The following is a 21,614-nucleotide window of genomic DNA, read 5'->3' on the forward strand; positions in this document are numbered from 1 at the left end:
ACCATAGGCTTGACCCCCTGCCAGGAGGTGCTGTAGAAACTGGGCAGGAAGCTATCCAAAGCGTTTGGCAAAGGACACCAGGGGTGACGAGGCAGAAGGCGCAGGAAATGCCATGGAGCTCAGGCAAACAGTTTAGCTCGAAGGGAATGGTCTTGGGGCAGGCAAGTACAAGTACACAGCTTCTCCTCATTCAAAGATCAGTTTTTTCTCCACTTGTATGACACTGACAACATGTGTTCATCATCACAGTTTGGTGTAGTCCAAGTGATCAGTTTTGCAAGCCAAACAAGTTCTTACAGAGTGGGTTACTCAGGGGAAAAAAGAGGGTAAAGTAGAAAGCACAACTCAGTGCACATTAACCTTAGAATAGGGTCAGCTGTAATCAGAAACCAGGAGGGGGAGAAAAAAAAACAACCCACACTCCACCCCAACTCCAACTTTCCCTTATCAGAGCAGGCAAGGGTTTTCAGGGGGCAGTGTTGTTTTCAAGTTAATGTTTACTTCATCTGCTGATAAACATTATAGGAATGTTTATTCAAACAAGCACTTCTACAGCTCTTCAGGTTCAGAAGCTCCAGCTATCTAGGTTTTAGTGTCTTTATTACATAACACATTATTGCTGTCACATAACATTTTTATTCAAAAATTAAATATTTAATTTCAGAACACAAGAATCTTGCTTTTATTTTACATGGAGGCAAGTATTTCTCATTCAGTACTTGACTGTCAGTGGAAGTTACTGAACTTCATAGCCCCTGTCAGGACAAAGTTATACTTACATAGAAATTTCGTGTCCATCTACCACCGGAGTTTTAGAAAGTTACTAAAAGAATTTCACACAAACATGGTTATCTTCTCATATTAGCACATTCTTACCAGAACACTTGGTCAATTAATTACTTTATATAAAAGAATCCAATCTGACACACAGCATTTGACTACAATTATCCACCTCATTTAATATATCAGTTACAACATAATCAACCTTTGGAGCTAGTGGGGGGGGCTAATGTATAGTATTATAATATATCCCTGTACCAAATGTTATGTCACCTATATACAATGTATATGCAACTAAACAACAACATGCATTATATTTACATTGCATTTTATGTAACAAACCCGTGCACAACTGCAAACTGACTACAGAAGTTAAAAAATGCATTCAAATGTTACAATTTTATTTGAATTATGAAAACTGAACCCCATTGAAAAGGGAATCTAAAAAAATTCTCCCACATCCGCTCTTTTATCACGACATTTACTTCTAGCCTTTGTCCGAGCCTTGAATGCTGCAGAGTTGTATAAGTGCTACAAATTAAAAAAAAAAGAAAAAAAATAATTACATATTGTCATAAGGCTTATGCCCTTCAGAGATTTTTCATGCTACAAAACAAATGAAAATATCCTTTTATTCATCTCTGAAGTAAACTGGTAGGCCTTCTGAAATTTATAGTATGCTATCTTGGCACCAAAGACTAATTTTATTATATATTTATATGTATCTACAGACAGATAAAAGATATTAGCCTTTCCTTTATAAGAAAGGCTGACCTGTGAGCAGTTCTGGAAGCCAGTCAGTCTTGAATATCAAGCAGATACTATGAACCCCCAAGATTAAACTCGATAGCATCATTCCCCAAATTATATGCAGGATTAATGCATACACAATCAACAGAATAATGCCAACCTTCTAGTGCCCATTTCACACTGCAGAGTTTGGGATACTGGCTTTATGAAGACTCTGTTTCCACAGTTACCTGTAGGTCCCTCCCCAAAAACATGTGTATCTCAGAAGAGACCAAGTTACACATGTGTGGAGCATGAATCTAGTACCCATCAGCAATCACATCAACCTCCAAACCCCTTGGAAAAAACAGCAGACATGCCCAGTGGAAAATCTAATAGCTCACAGATGCATATAAGTAAGGCTGGGTTCTATTCAGGACACTATGAGGCACTCTTAGAACTACATTGACAAGTGTAACAATGACAGCTTCTGAAGTGCAGGAGTCACTAGAGTAGGAAGAAAATTCAGTAAGGTGCAATAACCTACCCTTTCAAAACGGGATATCTTCATTGTTTTAAGAGTGGCAGCATCCAGCATTACTGGCGGACCAAGCTCAAACACATTCCGAAGAAAATCATTTGACTAAACAAGAAACACACCAAATGATCAGTTTCCCCTCTAATTATCAAGTCTCTAAAGTAGACTACTGTAAAATGTCAAGTATTCCAGTGAGAAATACTAAGATTTGTGTCATATTGCTGCTATACTTTGCAATTAAGTCAAGAATACTTCCTCCTTTAACCAGAATAAGGCTAAAAGCAAAAACTGCTACCTTGAGAAGACAGACAGCTCCTCCTGCCTTTGATATTTTTGTCCCAGCAAATGAGACACTGTTCTGTTCTACACAAAATCAGGCAGCAGAACAGACCTGTATGGTTTCACAACACACCAGTTTTAAAATATCTGTCTGTGAAAGTAGTACTTGAAAAAACTGAAAACCTGCTACTCCCTCAGTCACACAGAAATTCAATTAACACAGGACTGAAGATTTTCACCCCACAACTATCACAGCAATTTGGGAGCATATATTCCTAAGCTACAGCTCCTGCTTCTGTTCACACATGTAAACAGATGACTGGCAAACAAGCAGTTTCCAGAATGGAGATAAAGATCTATGCCTTCTCTTCTGGAATGCTGTTATTGGGCTGCAAAGTTGTGTTGATTATTTTTGCCTAAAACTCTGACTTTCTTTTACAGGCTTGAACAGGAAGGGTGGAGGCATGCAGCTTTATAGCAGCCAGACAATTATACCACTCTGTAGTTAATACTTGAAATGCTGTCTTTTAACACCTCAAATGCAAAGCTCATCGCTTCACTAAGTTTTACTCAGTATTTTGTAATTCAAACTAAATTACATCAAAGAAGCCCGACAGGGAGAAAGTGTCAAAAAGCAGTTCACCTGCAAATGATATTGCATCCCTGACCCCAGGATTTCCTTGAACGTCTCGTAAGTTTGCTTTTTCACCCAGCAGTCAATGTACATGCGCTCAGGTCCAAACTTCACCATCTCTGTGGGAAAGTCACGCTCCTATACAAAAACCAAAGGAAACACCATCTATCACTTTAAAAGTCTTTTGTACCAGGAATTTTATACATCTATGTGAACTTTAATTTCACTGATAAAATTGGCATACCGAAACCTTCCAAGTTACATAGTACACGTTTGCTTTCTATATGTTCATAAAGCAGATGCACACCAAAATCTCAGGAAGACCTTGAACTTGGTATTCTTCATGATTAGAAAGTTTTTTAAAAAAACAAATGCTCAACTTTCATCTTTAATATTACTTTAAGAATTGGACTTATCTCCAGAAAAAACTAGCTCTGAGTGCGGAAGTAATCTTTAGGTCAGCCTGTAAGCCTCGTACCTTACAGGTACGAGTAGCTACATTTAGGACAATGGAATGTAACAAGTACTAATAGGGTGACTCAGATCGTTCTACAGGCAGAATCCTAAAGGTGACTTCAAATTATGCCAAGCCTTCTCCTTAGCTTCCACAATGTTTAACTATTCCCAGTACCTTTAACATTCCTAAAAGAAGCAATTCTATTCCACATGTGATCAGACTATGAAGTCTCACGTAAAATAGTTTTTTCCTGTGTCTTTCACTGTACAGTAATTCTGTTTAATAATAAAATTGTTTTCACTAAATTGTGCACTATGTATTTTGAAGATCTAGATTGTAACTAAGAAAAAAGAATCACCTCAACAGCCCGTAGAACGTCTCTGAAGACAGATCGCTGCTTTCTTTTATCCACCTTGGCTCGGTGCTTGTTTCCATCAGTAGCCAGAGCTCTTAGTTTCTCTGTTAGAAGGTCCATATCTTCATAGAAGAAATCCTAGGTTACAAAAAAAAATTTTTTTTAGGCTTTTTTAGATTTTAGTTTATTTTATGGCCTTAACTTCTTTCCTTACAAATAAGAAAATAGATATCCTTACATTTTGGGCATGTAGATCTCTACAACCTCTCATTTTATTTAAGAAGACAGAGAACACTTCTGCAGTTCCATTTGCAGCATTGAAACCAGCAAGAACAAAGTCACAGCACCCAGTTTACCAAGTAGGGCACTAACAAAATCTATTTTGGTCAGCCATGTGAACCATACAGCTCTGCCACTGTGCATTATACACCTTCCAATCTGTTCTACTCCATAATTCTGAGGGACTCAAACTGTTTAACAGATCTGCTGAACTACTCCTGCCAAGAAGCTGAGGGCACTTTAAAGTTGTTAGCACAGAGTTCATGCTGCTAGAGGCAAACCATGAGACACCATTAAACTGACAGTATGGAATATTTAGCTGTAAGTCTTGTATGGAATGGGAAATAAGGAAGCATGTTGTATTTTTTTTTAATGTTTAACAAAACACTTCAAGTAAACTGTAATAAATAGCTTAATGCTATTCATTATATTAATTATTATGTGCTTTACATATATATATTTTCTTCACTGCATTTAATAATTTGGCAGTAGTTCACCTGGTCTACTAAGAATATATGCAAACTTATGTAAAAACAAGTTTTTGTGGTTTGTGGGGTTTCTTAATGTGAATGTTTTGTCATGTCAAATGAATAGACTGAGCTTACTGCATGTTTTCTGAAAGGAACTGGTCAAAGACAAATACAACAACTATTTTTAATCTGCACTGATTGTTAAGGATTCAATGAGAATAATCTGTAATGATTAAAGAGGCATTTCCTCAATGGAACAGAAGAGACTGTAATGAATACAGTCTTATTTGTTAACACATTTTAAGATTTTAATTACTTGCAGTCAGCTTGACCAAATAAAGAATCAAGTTGTGGTTTCCATTAATTTTTTTCCTTTCAAAGTTGACTTCCATGGCCAAGAGACTCAAATCCACACTGCTGGCATTTACACAGAAGCCTTAACGTTGTTTCAGACTAAGCTTGCTAGTGTGTCATGATTCCTGACTTAAATGGAGTTATCGTTTCACTTTAAACAGCATTCTGGCAAAGCACAGCAGCCTTGATTGAGCTGGGAGCCCTTCAGGCCATGGTCCCGAACTGTGCCACGTGCAAGCAGAGGGAGGCTGTTTCCTTCAGTGCTGACAAGAAAAGAAGTCTGAAAATCAATAAGGCATATTGAAGAACCTTAGACAACTTTAGGTGTGTCCAAGCTAACACTGAGCAGCTTGTACCTAATCAAATTCAAAAGAAAACTCCAAGAAACTTCATTAAATGTAGTATTACTGATATCTGTGTGAAATTCATGCCAACTCTTTAAAAATCTCCCCCTTAAAATGACTGCCTAGGTCTTAACTGACTGAAATAGTCAAATGCTGTGAAACCATAATGCAATACGAGTTATTCTTCTCAAGTTCTCTAAGTAAGAATACTGAAAAAACAATACTTAAAGTCAACAAGTTTTCTACCTGATGACAGATTTTTGACTGTGCGAGCACAATTGTGCAGGTTGTGAATTACTCAAACTTGTCTGCACAAGCATCTGATGAATGTTCCCACTACAGTAAACAACACTGTTTCATCCTGGAATCTCTCTAGAGGTATCTTTTTTTATTCTGTTTTAAAAGCAGGTGTTGGATTTAGACTTAAATCTTGCATTCCATATTTCTAGTTGCTAGTAAGTAGTAGTTGATGCATTTAGTTATACTGATCTGGTTTTGCAATATAGAAATTAAATGTAAAAACCAATAGCTGTCAATTATTCCTATACCCACTTAGACTGGGGCAGACTCACTAGAAAGAACATAAACCATGGAATTATTTGCTACTTGTGCTATGCAAGTATCCAGGGTGCTATGCAACACAGGTGAAGTAATTCGTCTCGTCATTGTCCCGATGAAAGACAGTTTAGCTGCGGACATCTACTTACAGCGTCTGTTTCACGTGCCAACTCAAACAGAAGCGCTAGCGTTTCTCCAGCAGCTATCCTCATGTTGAGATCATCACAAGACAGCAGACTTGGAAGTTTATGCAAATGCCTGAGGAGTGAAGTCATATTCCATTAAGATCTGAATTTTACTGACACTGCTTCGTTGCATATAAAGAGTCATTACTAACTCCGCTTTCCAAGAAAGATACTCACATTTCAATTTTCTTCTTCACTTCATTCATTGGACAAATGGTCAACAACAGTGTCCAGGCTAAGAGAGCACTGACATGAAGCACAGTATTATGGGTACTTGATACACCATTAGTGTCTCTATCTCGCTGATAGGCCTTTATGAAGATGTTTTCCAGGCATTCCATAGTAGAGTACAGTTCCTGTACGAGGGAAAAATATTATGGGAGTGGTTTAGGAGTCACACATTTTCATCTTGTCAGTTTACTACATTTGAAAGGTATCAATCATCCTCACCGTAATGTCATCAGTCACAATGAAACAGCAAATCCCTAAGCAGGTTGCGCACTAGACACGAAAGAAAAAAAGTGTCAGTATTTGACAATAATGTTACAGTTGACAAAACTTTCTAACTTGAGACCTTTCAAGTTTAACATCTGGAGTAACAGAAACTTGAGATAAAAACCTTAAGAGTCTACAAGTCTCCAATCCTGTTTAATTCAGCTTCTTTGTAATACTTAGCTCCCAATTCCCATCTACTCTCAGGATGATTTTATAGCATTTGCTACTCACAAATCTTCATTTTTCATGTACTATTATTTTAAAATAGCTTACAAAGTCCTTGAAAAAGCTACACATGACATCCTTTTCACCCACTGACTTTAAAACTCACTAGGATTTACAAGCAGAAATTATGCTGATAACTATATATTTATTTACAGCTGTGGGAAATATTTTCCCTTCTGACCCCTGTTACAATTAAATAACATGAAAACTCTGCCCCTGAATAGCCTTCCCAGGAACTTTCCAACTTCTCCTGCAGATCTGTTCCCTATGCCCCATATTCTAGTCCAATTTCTCTTAGGAAGAGTAAGGGAAAAAACATTTGAAAGTGATGTTTGCACCAACCACATAGGACTCAAAACTACATTTGAACAGATAAACTTAAATAGCTTTTGTTTGTAGAAATAACTGCTGTTGAACTAATACTACTTCCTTTTTGCAGCTGACAGTATCTATTGTGCCATAGCTTGACCAGAATAGGAGCAGCCAGCCACATAATGGTAAACGGAAACTGGAGAATATTAGTTAAATCTCTGAATCTTAAGAAATTGTAAAACTTTAGGCAAGAGCTTTGGACAATCTTCCCCCATTATTTTAAGCATATCACTGATGTATAGATTGAGATGACTGGGCAAAAGTAACTTAAAAACACCTTTGGTAGTATGGCTGTATTGTTTACGTAGTTTCCAGATATATGTATGTGATTTTACCATAAATAAATGTAAACGCTTAAGTAACATTCCTGTGTTGTTTAAGAATAAAATTAAATTTCAATAATAAAATTAATACAAGAAGGATATATCACTCAGTGGGAAAGTGGGAAAATGTTTTCTAAGACCCCAAAATTGCAGTGACGAAGGTGCAATACAGTGAGCTCAGACACTTCACAAAGCAGTATATGTAACAGCTGAAGAAGAGAATCATGTTCACCCTTCAGGTGGACCTTTTTAAGCCAGTGAAAACTGCTACGCACCATACAAGGCCTGTGTCAACATTATGAGTACACACTAATGTGGTAACCTTCAGTTCTGGATTACACAACAGTGACCTGGTCAAAAGCAGCCCTCTGTCCCTGCCTGGCAAATAAATGCTCCATACTTACAGCCTGTCTGGCTTGGATACTGGCTGTTCCATCACAGACAATCTTCTTCAGAACTGGACCAAGGGTCTTAAAAATCTCCTCGCTTTCAATTCCTGACCCCATCTGCACACACAGAAGACACGCCAGCCCAGCAGCTGCACACTGTTCGTCACTCTTACCTAGGGATTAACAGTGATGAGCAATCACCTTTTGCACTGCTTTCCTCCTCTAATCTTTTAGAGATAACAGTCTGAAAGCATCTAAGTGGAAATTCAGAAACCAACAGACAGAAGATAATTTCAGGTAATTTTCTAGGACAGTTAAAATGTGACACCTCAATTTAACAAGTAACATTACCTAAATTATTAAGCACTCTGTAAAGTACTAGAGAACATTCACAATCTTAATTTCCTTTAAACAATGTGCTATTTTATAGGGATTATTGCTTTCTAATAGCATGCATGTTTATTACCTTTCTTTATGCAGCGCTCAATGCTATCAGTTAGTGTCATTCTCCTTTCCATGATAAATTCATATAGTATTTTAGAAGAAAATGCGCTTTTCAGACTTTCAAGGGCTGCTTGTCTTGTTTTCGCACTGTTAGAAGAGAGAATGAAGACCTCCTGAAATCAGCACATATCAGCTTAATCTCTGCCTTTGCTTTATATTTGTCTGCACCCAATAGTAGAGTAATCCACAGAAGTACCATGAAGAAATGAAATGCTCTGAATTGCCTCCTTACTCAGAGACTGCAAAATTTTGTTTGGAGATAAGCGCTCACAGTAATATTGCAGGCTGGAAAGAAAGTCACCCTACTTCAATATATTAAGAAATGAAAGTCTAACCCATCTTAAAAAAAAATCAGTAGAAGGAACGAGGTTTATTTAGATCTAGAAGTTCTCCCCAGAGTGAAAATCTCAGTAAGCAAAGAAAAAGATTTGATGTGTATTTTCCTTATTAAATCAGAAAAAGCAGACTATACCTCTTGTCCAACGTAAGATCAATAAATCCCTTCAACTTGTATTCCAAGTCTTCTTGAGTGGCTTCTTCATCAACTTCAGGCCCTAATCCAGAAGAAATAATTTAGTCCTACTGATACACATTTCATTAGCAGACACAGTAGTTCCAACACAATGTTTTTAACACTAATAAGAAAGCAGCTTAACACAGACAACAGCTACAGAATTTTTCAGTATCACAACAGCCTAATGGTGTTAAACCTACTACATCTGACTGTGCCCTAAAATACTTTCATAAAAACTGGCCTATTGATACATTTCTGCTGTTTCTAGATCTGCTTTTTACACGTGCCAAGAATGAATGAGGGAGCAAATCGGGTCTTCCATAATTTTCTCCATCTGATGACCACCAGCCAATCCTGTCAACAACACATTTTCATCCAGTCCACTACATCTATGCCTGGAGCACAGTGCAGTGCTCACAGCCGATGAAGTGAGTCAAAGCAGCCTGTCCTATCTGACATCTATCAGACACCTCTGCAACACGAGCTCAGTGAAGAGTAGCACATATCCAGAGATGGCTCCCTGCTTATCCCCCTGCAGCAGCAGGCTTTCAGGTCTCCTCCTCTCAACAAAATTACATTAGAGCAGCCCATGTTGAAGAAATAGTAAAGGAGATAAAGCTAGCTCAAAACAGGCAAACGTGACTCTCCCTATCTTAAACTCTTCTGCAGTTCCTACTGCTTCAACTACCTGTTATGAAAATCCATGTCACAATTCACCTTAAAATTTCTATTGTCTCTATATCAGCACTCTATATCTTATTGTCTCTATATCTATATTCTATTCTAACAAAAAAGAGCATGATTGTTTCACAAGGCTCATGAAACCTGGAGCATATTCTTACCAAACAAAAACAATAGCCACTGTGATTAATCATCACACAGTGTTAATGTAATGCCATTATTTCATTACTGCTACTCACAGTCTACTACTTAAAACTTAAAAACATAAAACTGGAGCTGATTTAGTTAAGATGAATAAATATAAATAAAAGAATTTACCATCCTCAGTGAAGCTAGCAGGATCACTGAAACCACTGCAGTGGCTCATAGTTTCAATTGAAGCATCTTCATCACTAAAAGGCTGCACATTTCTGGGCTGACCACCTTAAGGAAAGATGAACACAATAGTTTGGTCATTTTTTATACGGAAAAGGAAGATCTGAGCAACAAAAGTAGAACTGAACTCTCCCAGAGCAGATTAGCTCTCCCTGACCCAACCACAGAAAGAACATTTCCATCCTCTGCTGGTTGCTTTACTCCCACCTATCCTGAAGACTTAGCTGGCTCTGTTCTGGAAGATCATTTGTAAATAGCAAGGAGGAGCCCACCTAGTACTGGTCCAATTCCTATTCTAGATATTGGCTGAATTCCTGCTATAATTTCAGGATCTTTCTACAATCAACTTCATGTTAATGCAGTTTTCTGTGACTATGCTTTAAAAATAGGTCTATGTTAATTTAGCTGCTAGAATTAGCTACCTTAAAAAATGCCATACAGTCTTTTTTTTTTTATTTTGAGGAACTTCAAGAGAGTGTAAGTTAAAACTTTAGGCAAACATACATTACCCAGTTCAATGCAGGATTTATGGGATTAAGTGCAGTATGTACAGCATCAGCAATGCCCAACTCTTTTACTAACAAGTACAAGCCAGAACATCAAATGCTCCAATAGGGGAAGCTGAAGTTTTCCCTCTCAGGACTAAGAAGGCCTTGGTGCAGCAGCTTCAGACTTTTTGAAGAAAGTAATGTTTTTACCAATGTTCACCTCCCTTTTCATATCTGTTATTTCCCCAACAGTTCTCAAAACATCATTTACAGAACTCTAATTCTGTTCTTTCAGCTATTTTTTTCCCCTAAATTATTTAGAAGCTTACACACATGGCTAACCAGCTTCAGGCAGGTTCCCTAACTACCAAAACCCCAAAAAACTATTTTTATCTAGTTTTTATCAGTTGGATCAGAGTCCAACTGCTTTCCAATGAAGTTAGTCACACTCCGGAAGTTTTGCTGCTTCAAGCTGCACCCACTTGTATCATTAACCATAGCCTAAAAAACCCCTACCAGGCAACGTGTGAGCAAACAAACTTGGAAGCACACAACTCTCACATGGTCACCTTCTTGCTGCTGCTATCAAACAAGGATTCAGCAAAAGTAGCAAGAACGACAGCAAGCTCTTAACAAACTAAGAGCAGTTGCAGAAACACCCTATAAATTGCTCACTTCCCGAAAAATCGGTATTAGAAACCGATGCTGCACACAGCTGTGCTAGCCTGAAGTGCAATTTTTCACCACTCCACAAAACCTCCGTTCTGCCTCAAGCACCGGCACCTCAGACACGCACGTTCTGCATCTTAATGAAGACGACTTATTTTATAGTACCCTATTTTAGGCTAAGAATAAGGTGGTTCTTTTTTAAGACGCAGCAGCCTTTCGGGGTACGACACGGTGACACGCAGCCACAGCAGCCGGCGGTGGTGCAGCGGCCGGATGCGCGGCCGGGCCGCCCGAGCCGCCGCTGCCCCGGGGCGCTCCCGTCGCCGCCGGCGGCGCCAGCGCGGCCGCGCCCGCCGCCCCCCAGCGCATGCGCGCAGCGGCGTGAGGTGGCGGTTTCAGGGACGGCTCCTGTCACCCGCCCGGCCCCGGCCCGGCCAGCGAGAGCCCCACGGCCATGGCCACGTCCGACCGCCCTGCTGCTCACCCACCGCCTGCGGCGAGGCGAGGCACCGCCGGACAGGGCGGCCCTCCCGCGGCCACAGGAAACGCCGCCTGGACCCCGCGCCCCCACTCGCCGGCGCGGCCGCACTCACCGGCTCCGCGCTGGTGGTTGCTCCCCCGCTTCTTAGGCTTGGGCATGGTCGCAGCGGCGCTCGGCTCGGCTCCCGCGGCCCCTCTCCGGGTCTCGGTCTCTCTGCTCCCCCCCGCCCGGGAATCAGCGACAATCAGCCGATGGAAGAGCAGGAGCGCTTTTTACTCCAACGCCTCTGCGAGGCTGACTTCTCGGGCCGGGGCAGCGGGGGTGATTGGCGAGAGCAGGCGGAGGGCGAACTGGCGGCAAAGGCAGAAATCCCCGTGGAGGCCCGTGAGCGGAGTCGATGCATCTTTCTCCTCTCAGACACCCGGGGCTAAAGGCGCGGAGGGGGCGCCGGAGCCGCTTTTATATACCCACCGTACTGCGGGGGCGGGGCCCGGCGCCGCTGCAGCCAATGGCCGGGCGTTGCGACGGTGGGCCGCTGACTCAGCAGCGCGAGCTCGTGACGCGAGCGCCGCTGCCCAGTGGCGGGTCTGGGACGTCAGCGGCGCCTCGCGCGTCGCGCCGTGGTGCATGCCGGGAGCGGCGGGCCCCGGCGCCAGCCCAGGGGTGGCGCCGGGGGCGTCTGAGGCCGCGCGGAGCGGGGGACAGAGCGGCCCCCGGGGGCCCGGCGGGTCCCTGCGTGCTCCACCGTGCCTCTCCGTGCCCCTCCGTGCCACCCCGGCTCGGCTCCCGGCCCGCGCCATGTGCGCGGCTGGCAAGTGGGAAGGGCAAGCTCGGCTGGGCCTTGTGCAGCTCTGTGGGTGTGCGGGGCCGTTGCCGGCAGTGCTCGCCGTGTAGGCGGGGAATGCCGGAAAGGTTCACTAAATCACAATGATTTGGTTTGGAAGGGACCTCTGATGATCATCCAGCCCAACTCCCCTGCCAAGGCAGCAGGTGGCACAGGAACGTGTCCAGGTGCAGTTTGAATGTCCCCAGAGGGGACACTCCAGTCTCCTTGGGCAGCCCGTTCAATTCTCTGTCCCTGTAAAGTTCTTCCACGTGTTGCGGGGGAATTGTTGTGTGTTAGTATATGGCCACTGCTCATCATGTCACTGGGCACCACTGGAAAGAGTCTGGCACCGTCCTCTTTGCACCCACCTTAGAGATGCTTAATGTGATCCCCTCACAGGGTTCTCTAGACTAAACAGGCCCAGCTTCCAGTCTCCCCTGATAAAAAGAGAAGCTCCAGACCCCAAATGATCTTTGTGGGCCTCCAGTGGACCCTCTCCAGTAGCTCCTTGTCTTTCATTTACTGAGGAGCCCAGAACCACACTTAAAAACAGATAACAAAGGATAGATGCCTTACTCCTTCATAGCAGATTTTCTTCCAATGCAGAAATTAGTTTTGTCAATTATATCTTCCAATTTTGAGACTTGTATTTTGTTTTTTAATCCAAAATATTTTTAATGTTCTCTGCTAAACATCAAATAAATAAATACATTAATAGAAGTACAATAGCTTTACTGTCCATCAAACAGAGATTGGTTTATGTTTCTGAGCTCTGAATGTTTGTGAATGTTCACTGATAGGCTGTATCAGAACTGCAGTGTTTGAGAAAGGGAAGGCAGTTTTGCAGTACGTGCTGAAAGGTTACATAAGGCACAATCGTGATTACACTGTTTGAATTCTGTTGTGTACAAAATGAATTTACACTGACTTCCAGAAAGGTAAACTTTCATAACAATTCTCTATATATGCCACATGAAAAACAAAGGAGTCAGTGACCCGTTTGTGTATGCTGGGTTGGGAAATGCTAGAAGTGTCTGTTTCTAGAAAATGGGAGCTGACTGTACCTGAGCCCAATGTTTTCCATTGCTGCGCAGCGTGAGACTCCTGGTGAACAATTCCCTGGGCATGGGAGGTTCAAATTTCTGAAAAGGCTCAGTCAGATCTTTTGGCATCCCGTTTAAGAGCAGAGAAGAGACAGAAGTCAGTATGCACTGCATCTATACAGGACAACACATAAATGTCTCAAGGGCGCTAGTTTTTCTCCTTCAGGATGAAATGTTAGAGCAAAGGACAGCCTTCCAGGTAAGTTGGCAAAGGAGTGGCAATTAAATGCAGAAGGCAAAACTACTCTTGGATACACAAGACATTATTAGAACACGGGAGCAGCACTGGACACACTACAACACTCAATAGGGCCAAGCAAACTTGTATGGTGGGAGTATTTGAGCTGTGAGATGCCAACACCACTTGAGTGAGAGCAGTCGTGTCTTGACAGTTTCCTGTATGTTCACCCTCAAATGCAGATTGATTTTGGGGTGCAGGCTGACTGGCCTCAACAGAATTGAAATTTCTGCCTTCCAGCTTATAGCTGTGTCTCACAACTGCTGTCTGAGGCTGCCAGCAAGGATTTGGTTTTAATGCTGAAATCCTTATAGGTGTGACAGTCTGAATAATGTGCCAAACTGTGCATGTCCATGTGGTACCTCATGGTGGAGTTGGAAGGATTAAGTGTCATAGCCCTTGTATACTTGCAGATGGTCCTGCCAGGAGAGGTGGAGCTAATGCCCTGGAGAGGGAGAGAATGCTGCAGGTGAGGTGGGAAAATCAGTAGCTAAAATATGAAATGCTGTTGCCAGACTTAGACAACTAGAATAATTACAAAAGGTACAAAAACAAAGAACTTGCGACTATTTTGGGTTTGTGACCACTGTGCATTTTTCTTGGGCTTTTGGAATATGATGTGTCCAGGTTACTGAGATTCTCTGGTTATTTGGCCAACAGTTAAGTGAGGTCTTACAAGAGGAGTTGTGTATCACTGCTTAGTTTTGCTGTCTGTGACAGAACAGGCTCTTTGTCTTGATTGCTGACTTCTTGCCCACTCTCCTGATTTATCCTACTGGCAGGAATACATGGCGCCAGTAGGCTGGCTCAAGACAGCTTTCTAACAAAAATCTTTGGCTAAAAAACAGAGTCACATGGTGTCAGCAATCCATGTTCCTATTGTCTGGCTTGTGCTGGAACTACTGGTGTCAGGAGTGTCACAGTCTCAGTGGCACCAATGATACCAGTGGTAGGTGAGAGGTGACATCCTTTGGAGAAAAGTGTTTTATGGAGTAGCAAGGCAAGCTGATAGGGGAGGGAAAGGCGTGCATGACAATGGCTTCACTAGCAAGTACCACAGCACCCAAACAAGAATAGCAAAGCAATTTCTGGTGGTGGCTAGAAGTTCAGCCAAGAGTACAGATCACCAGTGGCCATCCCAGTGAACACCGTGACAAGGAGATCTGAGGCCAAGCCAGAAAAGCCAAGCCGGTTAGTCAGGGTCAGAATCAGGTTCAGTGACAATAACCAGGACCAAGCAGCCACCAGCCTGGTCATCATTAGACAAGCCCACAGTGATGGGAAGGATCCAAGATCATCTCAGTTGGGTCAGGGTCTGGAGCAGTGTGAGTTGCCAGGCACAATCATAACCATAACTTAGCTGAGGCAAAGACTAAGGGAGAGTGCTTCAATGCGGGCACAGCTCTTGAGCAAAGTAGGTGGCCCGCAGTTGTTATAGCTCTTTACCATTCTACTCCAAGGTCACTCAGCTGCACCACAGTAGAGCTGACTTTGAGCACAGGCAGCTTAATGCTGACTAAGGCCCCAAGAAAAGGTCTAATTAAGAACTTCACCCCAGCTGAGGGACATACATTTATGACTGACTCAGTTTATGTGGCTTAGTGTTTGTGTGCCAGAGTTTATTTTAAATACATGTAAACCATCACAATTTATGACCAACTGCCGGCATGGCCAGGCATACTCTCTGTACACTATTAAATGTTGTAAAGAAGTAAGAATTGAGGGAATTGTGTGGATCCTTGGTTCATATGGGTGTATTTTCCTCCTCTTTTGACACAATGATCCTGTTATCTTGGCATAAAAAATTCTTCGGATTTTCTTTTTCCTTTCTACTCGTCCTTAAGACATTACTGTCTTTGAACCCAGAAGAGGATCCCAAGCTCATCCAAACCTAGAAAATGAGCCATGCTAAAGCATTCTCTTATTGTTCCTTATGAAGAAACATTGCAAAATGCCTGTGTTTTTAGTGACCTACCAGCACTGACAGGCCTTCAGAGTGTGTGCCTCCAAGCAGTGCCATCCATGGTCCTCTCTCTGGAACACTTAATGCTACAAATGCTGTCAGCACTGACATGTAGTCACACTGCTGAAAATAAATTGCCTATGATAAATTACAGCCACGGCCCCCTCAATTCTGGCTACAGTTGCTACAGTGGAATGCTTGCTTGGGGGCTGACTTGATTGCAGGCAGAGAAAACTCATTCATTTCCTTTGCATGGGTAGGGCACCCAGTCTTGCGTACTGGGAGAAAAATAAGACTTTGAAGGGAAAGGTCTTCAATGGGATGGTGCTCAGACGAATGCGTGTACTTCCAGGTGTACATTGCAAGACTTATCTGATCAGTTCTCACAGAACTCCTCTTATTTCTGAGATAGGGATTGCAAGTGACATGAATTTTTAATGGGCAGCAGTAGCCAAGAGCTGCAGCATTTTTTTTCCCTTTGAATGCTGGAACATATATTGGAGGGCTAAGCAGTTCCTGATAAAATATTTCAGGAGTATTACACTGTAGCAAAAATTACACACCATCCATGTTGGAGGTCCTTTCAGATTTCTTACATTATTTACCTCTTGTCTTCTTGCTTTAATTTTGGAAGCCTGACCAGTTGTGGTCCAAGAACCCCAAGTCCAGAATAAAATAAATGTGATGGCAGGCTCACTACAAGAGTCACTATTATTAGTTCCTGAGGGAGTTTTGGTCTTAGCTGATGGATTAACTTCAGACACTGAGGGAAGCACATGATGTCTGTAGGTGGCTGAAGTCCAAAGCTGTAAGGTGGCACATTACCAGCTCATACTTTTCTCCCTAATTTCAGCAGCCCTGTGTGTATGGACACACAGAGAACATTTTGAAGGGAAAAGAAAGCAGTCAGGAAAGAAGTTCAATTATTTATGGTGAGCAGATGGATTTAGCAAGCCTGCCTGCTGAGACAGAGGCATGACTGCAAATCAGGTAAGTGCTTAGTAGTCACAGATAAATCCTCTTCACAGCCTTGGTGCAGTTCACACTATATGTATGGTGCTGGAGGCATAGATATTGCACTCAAATTTACAATCCTTTTAAAATTAACAATTTCTGTGGTAGACCGTATGTGGACTTGATGAAACACTGTGTATTTATACAGCTGAGCACCTCCTCAGTGGCACACTACTCTGGCTTTCCACAGCATGGGGTTTCAGCTGCATTCAGAGTCCAGATATTTTGTCTCATTTTGTCCAGGTTATACTGAGACTTACCTCCATTTTCTGAGGCAGATCCTTCACTCCATCTATATGATTTATTCATGCCAAGCTTTCTTGGACCTCAGTAAGAATTCTTCCTGGTAAGTCATGAAGAAACAATGCATACTGAGGCTCTCTGGTACATATACCATTATTAATTTCGTGTCTAAATTTGGTTGCCTGAACTTTGACTGTCACTGTCAATAGCAACTGACCACAAACATTATCCTTAACAGTAACAGCATTACAGAGCAACTGTGACCCCACGGAAAAAGAAAGATAAGACTCTGACAAACATAAAGCCCTTGCAAACATTTTGCAATAGCTAGTAAGATTTTGTTGGAATAAGGATTAACACATTTTTTTAAACAAAAAACATATGTGACTCCATATTTGTCTGTAGTTTATTGTTTCTTGTGGGGCAAGCCATAGCAAACAAGTGACTTTGAATGATGAATGTAATTGCTATTGTAAAACTCTGTTGTAAAATCATGTATTTCATGCCTCATAAGGCCTTGTGTGTTGTCAGTTTGTGTCTTGCTTCATTTGGTTCTCTGTCTTTTGCAAAATTTTGTGTTTCCTAATGTCAACCACTAAGTTCATGCTAAGAATTACCCAAGAAAACAAGCTACTTTGTGCTATTCTGAAATGAAATATATATATAATTTTAGACACAGGCTCAGGTTTAAACATAAAATTCAAAATTATTTTCATCCTTCCAAATGATTTTCAAAACACCAGGGTTGCATAGAATTGGGGGACAGTGACACAGCCATTCTGCAGCATAATACAATAATCAGGAATATACATCTTGTTTCTTTTAGCACACATTACTATTGCATTAGAATGCTGTTGACCCAGCTGGTTGTCCAATATCAGTGTAGGAGATATTTTTGTTTCTGCCACATTATTTTTTGTCAATGTGCATAGAGGGTCATTCCATTGAAAATTAGGAAGGATTAAATAGCAGGAGACTATTTCTCCAGTCTCATTTCTGCCGCTGCTCCTGCCAAAATCCTTCTATGATTACATTCCCATGTCCTCTTCTGTCTGTTTGCCAGGCCCTTGGCTGTGCTCTCTCACCCTTTTGGCAAAACACAGCTGCGATCGATAGTCCATGTTTGTATTTGCTGGGACACTTTTAACTGCATGGTTCAAGCACTTCAGGCTTGTACCTGGGGCTGGTCCGTGGACAATGAGTTTCCATTGCTGCAACAACCATAAAGTGGAGAGACACTAACTTACCTACCTTGCCATCAGTTGTACACCCTACCACACACACTGCCTGTACCAGTGACAACTGGGAGCATGCTGTTTGCATTTCTTTTCCTTCCCAACAGCCCCTTGCCATGCATTTGCTCATCACTTAGGAGAGCTGGCCTCCCTTGCCTTGGGCAGCAAGTATTTTGCTCAGTTTGCTGAGTGTAGGTCAGTTGCTCAGCTATAGCTGTTTCTTTGTTTTGGTCTTGAGCAATTCTGGTCCCAGGAAACAGATTTTTCAGTCCTTCCCCTTGATGCAGATGGAGAATCACAAGGCAGCAGCACCTTCCAATAATTCCTTTTCAAAACACATGTAATTTTACAAGAAGTCCTTTTTATGCCAGTATAGAGGGTTAGTCTTATTTGTATTCAGTGACAAAAAGTCCAAATAAAACAGCATAGCAAAACAGATGAGAAAGGAACTTTTTGCATCTGCCAGTCCAAATGTTTGCTCTTTCAGGTATGTTCATCATATAACCTCTTAAATGAACACATTCAGCTGCATTTTAATTCTAGACAAGTATCTTATTTCCTCCATCTACATATGGAACACTGTTTCCAAAGATCAGCCTTCCATTTATCAGAAAACTTTATTTGTGCCTAGCACATATCAGTTTGTCTTGCTGCTAAACCTCACCTTCACCTCTTCTGTGATGTTTACACTTTTAGGAGCAGCTGGTTTCTTTCTGACCCTCTGTTTCTCAGGGTGCCATGCACATTCCCAAGAACAATATGCTGTCTTTGTAGTTAGAGTATTTAAATAAATTATCTAATTTAGAAGCCAAGTCAGAACTTAGGTAGGCTGTCTGACTGGAGGTGCCCTTTTCTTTCCATTGACTACAGGAGACCCTGGTGACTGTGCTCCTACTTTATGTGTCTTTGTGAAGTACCTGAAGTTGGGCAGCATGAATCTGGGCTTCAGTGCTGGTTTTTTTTTGTCACCTGACCAGTCTTGAAGTCTTTCTCTGCACTAGTTCCCATGGCAATTCTTCTTTCTTGAACATAGATGACCAGTATTCCAAATGAATAACTGTCCACTAAGTATCATTGATAGCTTTCCCATCTCTCTGTCAATCAGAAGCACCCTGTCTGAAATAGTTTGCCATTATGTTTATTTTAAACAGGCCTGAAATTTGTATTGTATTTTCTTCCTCCCTCCCCATGATGTAGAGTTCATTAGCACCCTAGCTGACACCTGAAATATTTTGAATCCTGAAATCCATGGTCTTTTGCCATGGGTTATTAATTCCTACTTTTTTCTGTCATCCTGGACTTCATAGTCAATTCTTCCTAGACAATACATAAATCTCCTTTATAAAGGCATCGCCTTCCAATTTACATGGCAATTTTAAGTTCCATTAACAACAGCTTGTTTCTGGTGTCCTGGTAATTAGTGGCAGCATTAGGCTGCTTCCTCTCAAGAGCAAGAAATTCCTGTCAGAAGTCCACATTTTTGTGTTGCATAGTCACCCACTTGTTGCTTATACATCTGCCAGGCTGCCCAAATAATGAGTATTGAAAGGTGTAGTTTCTTAAATCTTTTTTTTTTTTCTTGAAATAGAGGGAAATTTAACAATACAGCTGTTAGTGTCTACCATGTGATTGCAGTCCTTTTTCCATTCCATCATTGGCAGCTGCTGCTTATTTGAAAGATTATTATTGACTTGCTCCTTATATGAAAGCTGATTTCTCACTGCAAGTCACACTAAAGCTGCTGGGACCTGCTAAAGCTCATGCTCTACTCTCAGTGATATGCAGACTTCATGCTCCTCTTTACACTAAAAATTGAAAATATGAAGGGTGGTTTATTGTTGGAGGGAAAAGATTGTTTCAGCTGCTGGCTTACAGAAAGCTGATGAAGCAAGACAGGGAGAGAGCTGCCAAGGGTCATTTCCAAGGAAGGGGGAATGGGTCTTTTTCTGTAGTATCAAAAGAGATGACAGCTACATGTTTTTTTTTCTACCAAAGTCCAAGCATGGAAGTTACAGGCTGTATGCCTTATGGTTACCTCAAGATCAAAATCCTGGCGCATTCCAGATACTTCTGCATTCCTGCCTTTCTCTTCCCCACAGGATGACTGTGTGACTCCCTTCTCATCTCTCTATTCAATGTCTCCAAGCCCTCCCTTACTCCAGAACTTGTATCCCACCTGCATCTGGGTACACTTTTCCTTTCTCAAGTGATTCAGTGTTCCTTGTCTCCTTTTCCCTCAGAATGGCCACCACAAGACTCCACTCTTTCATCCTGTTCCCCTTCTCTTTCACGGACTTATTTGAACACTTTGGACTTAAACTGAGAAGACTGAGATATTTTCAATGATTTCATCAACTTATTTTCTCAGAGGTGGGCTGTTCCAACTGCTGTTGGAAGTGTGAGACATGCTAACTAGAGGTTCCAACTACTGCTCTCTGGTTGACTGGTCTCAGAATCAGGCAGTCCCTGCCCAAGGATGTCTGTAATATTCTTTCAATACTCTGTAAATGATTGAATGCCATGTTGTACAGTTAACCTCTTACAGGCAAATATAAATAGCAGACATGGGTGTGAAGGGGTTTTGTGGGCCCTGGCTTCACCTCCCAAAGGCGAGGACTCAAAAGCTGCATTGCCATTTCAAGCACTGATGTACAAAATTAACAGAACCAAATTGCCAATGCTATGTAGCCACCATTTACTCAAAGGGAAACTATACAGAAGGGCTTTTGCACCGAGGGGAGGAAAGCATGTACCCAGCAGGAGTTGGAGAGCTCTTTCCTACAAAACAAGAATGCTCTCAGATGCAAACAGAGAAAAGAAGGTGTAGACAGAACAGAAATAGAATGCAACCCATATAAAAAACTGCTGTGCAATCTATGGAGCACAGGGGATGTACAGTGCAATAATGTTTAGATTTTCCAGTTACTGTCAATGCTGGCCAAAAATAATGACTCATTCAAATATGCTTAAGAGCTGTATTTTAAAATTAAGAATCTGGACAGACAGGTACTGACACGGAAATGTACACAACAGTTTGTTTAAACAGTGTCTTTCACAACCAGCTACTCAGTGACACGTGACAAGCCACAATACTTTTGCCACGTCACTCGCCTATGCCACATGTTCCAGCTTTGTCACCTTGGTCTGGGTCCATGCTTGACATGCCCACTGCACTGATGTGCCTGTGCCACACAAATCTCACCTGCTCTCAAGCATGTTTCAGACCCAGGAACATGGAAGTACAAACTCTTACTCTTGTTAGGCACCTGTCCCCATCCTTTCAAGGTTTTTCTACTGCATGTCAGCAATTTTTTCAGGTTGCTTAAGAAAAGCAGAATTTTATCATGAGAAGTGTTGTGTAAATATCCATTTCCAAGAGAAACATTTGGAAAATACACACATTTGCTGTCAAAATACCAAATTTCATTTGAGGTCTGTGGGTAAAAAACATGCTGTCTTCCTGATTATTCCCAGAAAAAGAACCAAGAACCTTAAGACAGAAACAGAAAGAGGA

At 41.7% G+C, this 21,614-nt stretch overlaps 1 protein-coding gene and 1 long non-coding RNA gene across 4 annotated transcripts in view; one reads left to right on the forward strand and one right to left on the reverse strand.

Annotated features, from left to right (window-relative positions):
- Nucleotides 1-613: 613 nt before the first annotated feature.
- IFRD1 (interferon related developmental regulator 1) lies at nucleotides 614-11,908 on the reverse strand. The gene is made up of 12 exons (XM_066183068.1): nucleotides 11,591-11,908; nucleotides 9,784-9,888; nucleotides 8,743-8,824; nucleotides 8,233-8,357; nucleotides 7,782-7,939; nucleotides 6,413-6,463; nucleotides 6,140-6,318; nucleotides 5,927-6,035; nucleotides 3,776-3,910; nucleotides 2,970-3,098; nucleotides 2,057-2,152; nucleotides 614-1,311 (listed from the first exon to the last, which is right to left on the reverse strand). The coding sequence occupies exons 1-12, from the start codon at nucleotides 11,634-11,636 to the stop codon at nucleotides 1,222-1,224; spliced, it is 1,305 nt and encodes a 434-aa protein (XP_066039165.1). The 5' UTR covers nucleotides 11,637-11,908; the 3' UTR covers nucleotides 614-1,221.
- Nucleotides 11,909-16,486: 4,578 nt separating this feature from the next.
- LOC136289360 (uncharacterized) overlaps nucleotides 16,487-21,614 on the forward strand; it is a 54,456-nt gene continuing 49,328 nt past the window's right edge. For 2 of the 3 annotated variants that reach the window (XR_010720771.1, XR_010720773.1), the window contains exons 1-2: nucleotides 16,487-16,598; nucleotides 16,866-16,968. This is a non-coding gene — a long non-coding RNA (uncharacterized lncRNA). The remainder of the gene's footprint in view (nucleotides 16,599-16,865; nucleotides 16,969-21,614) is intronic. The other variant, XR_010720772.1, reaches the window with a different exon arrangement.

Source organism: Chamaea fasciata, unplaced genomic scaffold (genome assembly GCF_029207755.1).
Source record: "Chamaea fasciata isolate MVZ Bird 193981 ecotype frontalis unplaced genomic scaffold, bChaFas1.0.hap1 SCAF_5, whole genome shotgun sequence".
Taxonomy (NCBI): domain Eukaryota; kingdom Metazoa; phylum Chordata; class Aves; order Passeriformes; family Sylviidae; genus Chamaea; species Chamaea fasciata.